The sequence below is a fragment of the Physeter macrocephalus genome, chromosome 21 (genome assembly GCF_002837175.3).
Source record: "Physeter macrocephalus isolate SW-GA chromosome 21, ASM283717v5, whole genome shotgun sequence".
Classification (NCBI taxonomy): Eukaryota; Metazoa; Chordata; class Mammalia; order Artiodactyla; family Physeteridae; genus Physeter; species Physeter macrocephalus.
In genome coordinates, this window is record NC_041234.1 from 18,325,163 (window position 1) to 18,331,393 (window position 6,231).

Below are 6,231 nucleotides of genomic sequence, written 5' to 3' on the forward strand. Positions count from 1 at the left end.
TTTCTGTACATTATAAAATTATCACAAGTCTAGTTACCATCTGTCAGCAAAGATATTACATTACTATTGACTATATCCTCCACAGTGTACATTTCATTTCCTTGACTCCTTTATTTTGTAATTGGAGGTTTGTACCACTAAATCTCCCACACATATTTCACTCATTCCCCGACCCCCTCCCCTGTATCAAATTACTTTTTGACATCTGATTACATCACCAATCATATGGCTCTCCTGTTACAACTATTAGGAGCCTTCCAATGATAAGTGGCAGGAATCTTTCACAAGCTTACATTTTAAAAATGAAATACGTTGTTTTACAGATCTAAAAATCTTAAGGCACATCTAGCTTCAGGTATTTCTCAAATTTTTTCTCAGGTATCTTGCTCTTTCTCCATTATTGTTTTCCTCTGTCTCTTTATGTCAATGTTCCTCATTCTTGGGACATAACATAGCCACAAGCATCTTCAGGTTTATATCCTACCAGCTTAGCAACCGCAGTGGAAAATGAGTTCTTATTTTCAGTAGTTCTAGCTAACATCTCAGATTTAACTCTTAAATGTACTTTTGGTCACATGCCCATGCTTAAACCAATTACCATAACCAATTTGAGATATACTGATTGGACATGGCTGCATCATGTGTCCTTTCCTCTAGCCATGGCAATGAATTCAGCTAAACCTAAACCAAGTCGACTAAGATTGTAGAATGGGTTTTTCCCCCATGAAAATCAGGATGCCATTAGCATAAGTATGTTAAGGGGACACTAAGCAGACAAAAATAAAATCTACTGCTTGTTCTCAAAAAAATACCAAAACATCTTAATCAGTGTCCTATTTCTTACATGAAAAAAATCAAAACTCAACTTATAGTTTGTGTCAATTATTCTTTCTGAGATTAACTCCACATTTCCACCCAATCCCCAAATTGTGGCCACAGTTGCCCAAACAAGCCAAGGTCTTTCAAGTCTACTTCTTCCATCTGACATAGTCTTTCTCTAGCAAGACATAATTGCCACTTTCCATCTATAGAAACTATAATTATATTTAAAGATTCAGATTTAAATATAATACCTCTGTGAAACATTTCCCAACTCCCATTAAATAACTGCTACACAGTTCTCTGTACTTACACAATACTGCATATATAAATCTACTATAAAATATACTGTATTTTGGTAGTTTCTATGTGGTGTTTCCCTCACCTGGTGTGTGAATTACTTGGGAGTACAAACTGCTTCAACAATTGACATATCTCTAGCCACTAAGGCAATAACTGACCCAGTTTATGTTGGATGGATTAATTATTAAATAAGTCAAATTGAATAAAGTCTCAAATTCAGCAGCCAAATCTTGTCTTTACATGAATAAGTTGAACGAAGAGCTCCTAAACAAGTGTTAAGTGGGGCTGGTAATATTAATGAGTCCAGAAGCTCTTAGAGGTCTCCCTCAGATAGCATTGCAAATAAGCATTATTTTATTTTCACCAAGCCTTTCAGGTTATACATGCAACAAAATCAGCAAAGTCAGTACTCATTGTGGCAGACAAAGTAACGATTATGTATCTGTCTTAAAAGTTCCTGTGATGTTCTGGCTAGTTTTAAGTAATATTTATAATGTTTATGAGAAAGGAGGACAAAAATGAACCTGATGCTTTTGTGGAGAAGGAATTCCCTGGCTGAGCAGAAAAGCCTGCCAAAGTTTTGGTGTTTCTTGTTTGTTTGAAACAAGATTGAAGGACCGTATAATGCAAGATGAAGCCATTAACAGTTAAAAGGGAGAGGACACACGAAAGAGACTCAGCTAGGGCCCTGGTAAATTATCAAAAATTGTGGGCTTTCTTAGTGAGAGTCTATGATTTGAGAAATTCATGAGGAGAAAAGGCAGAGGTCCCTGGGCACCTGAAAATGAGAACTGCTGCATTTAACTAGGCTGGCTTTGGCATGGCATTTTGAAGAAGGCAGGCATATGTAATGTAACGAATAAATACAGCATATCAGAGCCTGAAAACGCCTCCTGAAAACCTGAGAATAGGCTCATGTGGGTGAAACGAGGTGAAAGACGGTGCTTGGTACACTATAAACCCTCAGTAATACTGGCTGGTTTTGAATGAAATGAAACCTAACCTGAATGCGGGAAAGATGATAGATGCCTAGGCAACGTCTAGCAAGTTCCGGGATAGAGGCGGCTCCCAACCGTTATGTTACGTCACCAGGGGCTACAGAACTGAGTCGGGTACGGGAGAAGGGAGGAACCTATGCGGAGGGTCATCCGACTTAGTCGGAACCGGACACTCTGGCAGGAAGTAGAAAGCGAAGAAAACTAAACGACCATTGGTGAATTTCAACACTGTCGTGACTTTCAGGTAATTTTCCAATTGTTTATTAAGACTGAAAACTCTGATTCCAACAATGAAAGAGATGGAGTTTCGGCCCAACACCTAACTCAAACGGACCGATTGGTTTGGGAAGATTTCTCCAGATTCGTAAATAATCTGAGTGAAGAAGATTACAAGTTTATGAGAGGCAACAATCTTCTAGGCATTCCAGGTGAAAGTACAGAAGAGTTGCTGAGAAGACTTCAGCTAATTAAAGAAAACCCCCCACAAGACTCAGATGAAAATACAGGTTATATTTTGCTTTTGGAGGGAACAGGATGGGATGAATAAGGAACTTCATAATAGTAAATAGTAACTTCATAATAGTAAATAGTAAATTATACAGAAGTGGCATAAATTAATTTGGTAGTAACTTCTCATAAAAAGAACTGGCATTTACTTGATTTTTGGTGAGAATGTCAAGGTATGTTTGTTTGTTTTCCTGATTCACATTTGGGTTGTTTTAATTGGGAAACAGTGTGAAGGAGCCTATTTGTATTTTTCTTGGTTTTCTACCTCAATTGAAAGTCCCTCGTACTTCCTGAATTATTTTTTTCTACATAGACATGTAAAAAAAGCAAACAGAAATATTTTATATTCTAATCAAGTGGTTCTCAACTGGGGACAATTTTGCTCTCTCCAACACCTGGGGACATTTGACAATGGCTAGAGATATTTTTGGTTGTCACAGGGGAGGCATGGGTATTACTAGCATCTAGTGGGCAGAGGCCAGGGATGCTGCCAAATATCCCACAATGCACAGGATAGCTCCCCAAAACAAAGAATTGTCCAGCACCAAAATGTCAATAGTGCTAAGGATGAGAAACTCTGCTCGAACCTCAGGTCTGGTGCCTTCTCTCCCAGTGTGAAGTAGAGGATTTTACTGTCTAATGAAGAGGATACTATAATACTCTGGTTCTTGAATATGGTCTTATATGTACCATGCTAGGTTCAGTCTATTCATTTGATCTGACCTTCAATTTAATGTCAATTTAAAATCTTGGTAACATTAAGAAGTATTCAAAATTCAAACACTTTTAAACCTATAAAACTTGTTTATGTTTGGGCAATAATCTTATATTTTAAAACAGCTTATATATTATCAAAAGCACATAAGTGAAGAGCCTAGAAATAGTAATGTTGGAGACTAATGAAAATTAGACAATAATGTAAATTGAACTAAAATACTAGCATTGTACCTTAACTGGTGTTTACCTTGTTTAATTGCATTAGTGTTTTGACCGTGGACTGAAAAAAAAGTCCCTTGACATTCCTCCTACAGTGGTATACAGGGCTGTGTATATGATGAAATACTGAAAAATAGACTTCCTCCAGATTCCCTTTTTAAAAAATTCTCTTAAGTTTATCTAGGATTAGCTCAGTCTTTTCAGATGGAATTGAAACTTTTCTACCTTTACTTATAAATCTAGACAGTGTAGTTTATAAAATATTAACTCTATAAACGTGAAATCAGTTTAAAACATCTGAGTATTTAAGTTCTCATTTTTTGTTTGTTTTTGAAACAAAGTTTCAGAGTGCTATTTTATGATGGTTCTAATTTTGGTAGTTCTTTTATGCCCCCTGCCCATTTTTTCTGTTAACAGATAGAGGAGACTCTTCAGATGACGTGTCTAGTGGTGACTCTATAATAGACTGCCGTAACTGTTTTGGACAAACTGAAAATATGACAAGTGGACAAAGAGAAAACCAATCTTAGAGAGAAGAGAGCCAAATTAATCCTAAAAGTGGTATGTTCAGATTCAGTTTAGAAATAAATTTTAACCTTGATAATGGGAGTCCAAATCCAGAGAATGAATATGTAGCATCTGTGAGACTTCCCAGAAGAGAAAATATGGAAGACAGACAAAGGCAAGTGAAAAATCCACAATCTGAATCAATATTTACAAGACCATCTATGTCTGAACAAGATACAACTGAAACATTAATGGAACTCCCACCTACCAGAAGTCAGAGAAGAGCAAGAAGTAGGAGCCCAGAGTATCAGAGAACCAGAGCAAGAACTGAAAGTTGGTCGCCTCCATATTCACTTAGGGAAATTGTACAAAGACTTAATCACAGTATACCATCTCAGACTTCTGAGCAGCCTCTGGTAAGTGAGAATGCGAGATTTTCTAGAACTGAGCACCAAGAAATATTGAGACAGCAAATGACTGGATTTGAGTTACAAAATAGTGGTCTTATTGAAACTTCTAGAACAAGGAATGCAGTTCATGGAGAAAATTCTCCAGATACAACCAGCAGTGGTGAATCTTGGGGAATGAGGGAAATATATCCAACCATACCCTTCAATCTTGAAGTAGGACAAGTTCATTCTGGAGCATATTCTCAGAGAGACAGCATAGCTAGTAGAACTCAGTTAACATCTGAGACACCAAACAACACTGTCACTTCTGAAAGTGAACGAGGACTGAGGCATATGTATTCACATTCTGAGCAGGCAGATGTGAGAGCTTATGTCAATACCATCAGAAATCCCGTTTGTAGAATTTTAAATACTAGCTTAAATGATACAACATCTGTTCCAATTCAGAGCACATTAAGGCAGACAATGACAGAATTTAGTAACTCAAGTAACCTTACGGAGAGTGACAGTAATTTAGAGCATAGTGTCTCACCTCCAAGTCAAAACATGGAATGGCCAGAGTCACCAAATAGAAGTGATGGTCCTAATGGTAGTAGTAGTGATAGATTTGGTTCTGATTCAAATCCTAGATATGATCCCATTTCAAGTTCCCCACTGATTTGTCATTCAAGCCCCAATTGTATGTTTAATTCCAGTTCTAGTCCTATTTCTAGTTCCAGCTCAAGTGATGAAAATTCAGAAATTAGCTCACTGATGTTTCAAAGCAGTGAAGAAAGAATCTTATCATCAAACTTATCATCAGAGACCAGCCAAGAGGGTACACAAATGATCCCAGTACTATTTGATGACAGTGACTCTTGGTCCTCCCATAATCTGGATCAGTTTTTCCTCTTTAATGAAGATGATCTATACGAAACTACAGGACTCACCAAAGCACAGATTGACAACTTGGCTGTAAGATCTTTTGGTGAAAATGATGCGTTAAAAGCCTGTAGCATTTGCATTACAGAGTACACAGAAAACAGCACGCTTCGCATCCTACCTTGCTCCCATGAATATCACATTCACTGCATTGATCGCTGGCTGTCTGAGAACCCTACCTGTCCTATTTGTCGTGGGCAAGTAGTGGATTCCAATGAGAATGAAAATCCTAATTGAGATCTGAATTCTCAGCTATATAAAGTGTTATAGTGATGGACAAACAACAGTCACCTGCCTCAATGTCCACTTTTATTTATGCTTAAATATAACAATCTGAATCTAATCTAAATCTGAATCTATATGTAACAATCTGAACTGAAATACTAGTTCCTGAAGGAATTATTGGGCTTTCCCCAATTTCTGTTCCATAATAAAAGGAAATATTAAAAAGTCAAACAATATTGTCCAATTTGACAATAAAAATTAATTTCACACCATAGCGGTTCACTGAATTTCAATAAAAACTTAGCATGTGCACTGGGTTGGGATGTTCCTGATTCCATGGGAGAAATGTCTTAATATGATATAATGAATCTAGATAGATCCTAGTAGTATTATCTAGTCATGTAAATCCCGGACATCTCTTAGCCTTGTTCAGTCCTGGTTGTGCATGCAAAGAAACAGAAACCCAACCAAATATCAATAATTAAGAAGCAATTTAAGACTATATTAGAGTCATTCACATAAAGAAGTCATGTTACATTCATAGAATGCCATAAAAAGTTTTGAAACCCTTCTCTTCCTATCTCTCTCCACAGCAGTTTATCCCA

General features: G+C 37.0%; 1 protein-coding gene across 1 annotated transcript; it reads left to right on the top strand.

Annotated features, from left to right (window-relative positions):
- The first annotated feature begins 2,147 nt into the window (after positions 1-2,147).
- LOC102984200 (E3 ubiquitin-protein ligase RLIM-like) lies at positions 2,148-5,638 on the top strand. The gene is given in 3 exon segments (XM_024116654.1): positions 2,148-2,234; positions 2,389-2,626; positions 3,981-5,638. Coding segments are annotated over 3 exon segments (1,983 nt in total).
- Positions 5,639-6,231: the final 593 nt, after the last annotated feature.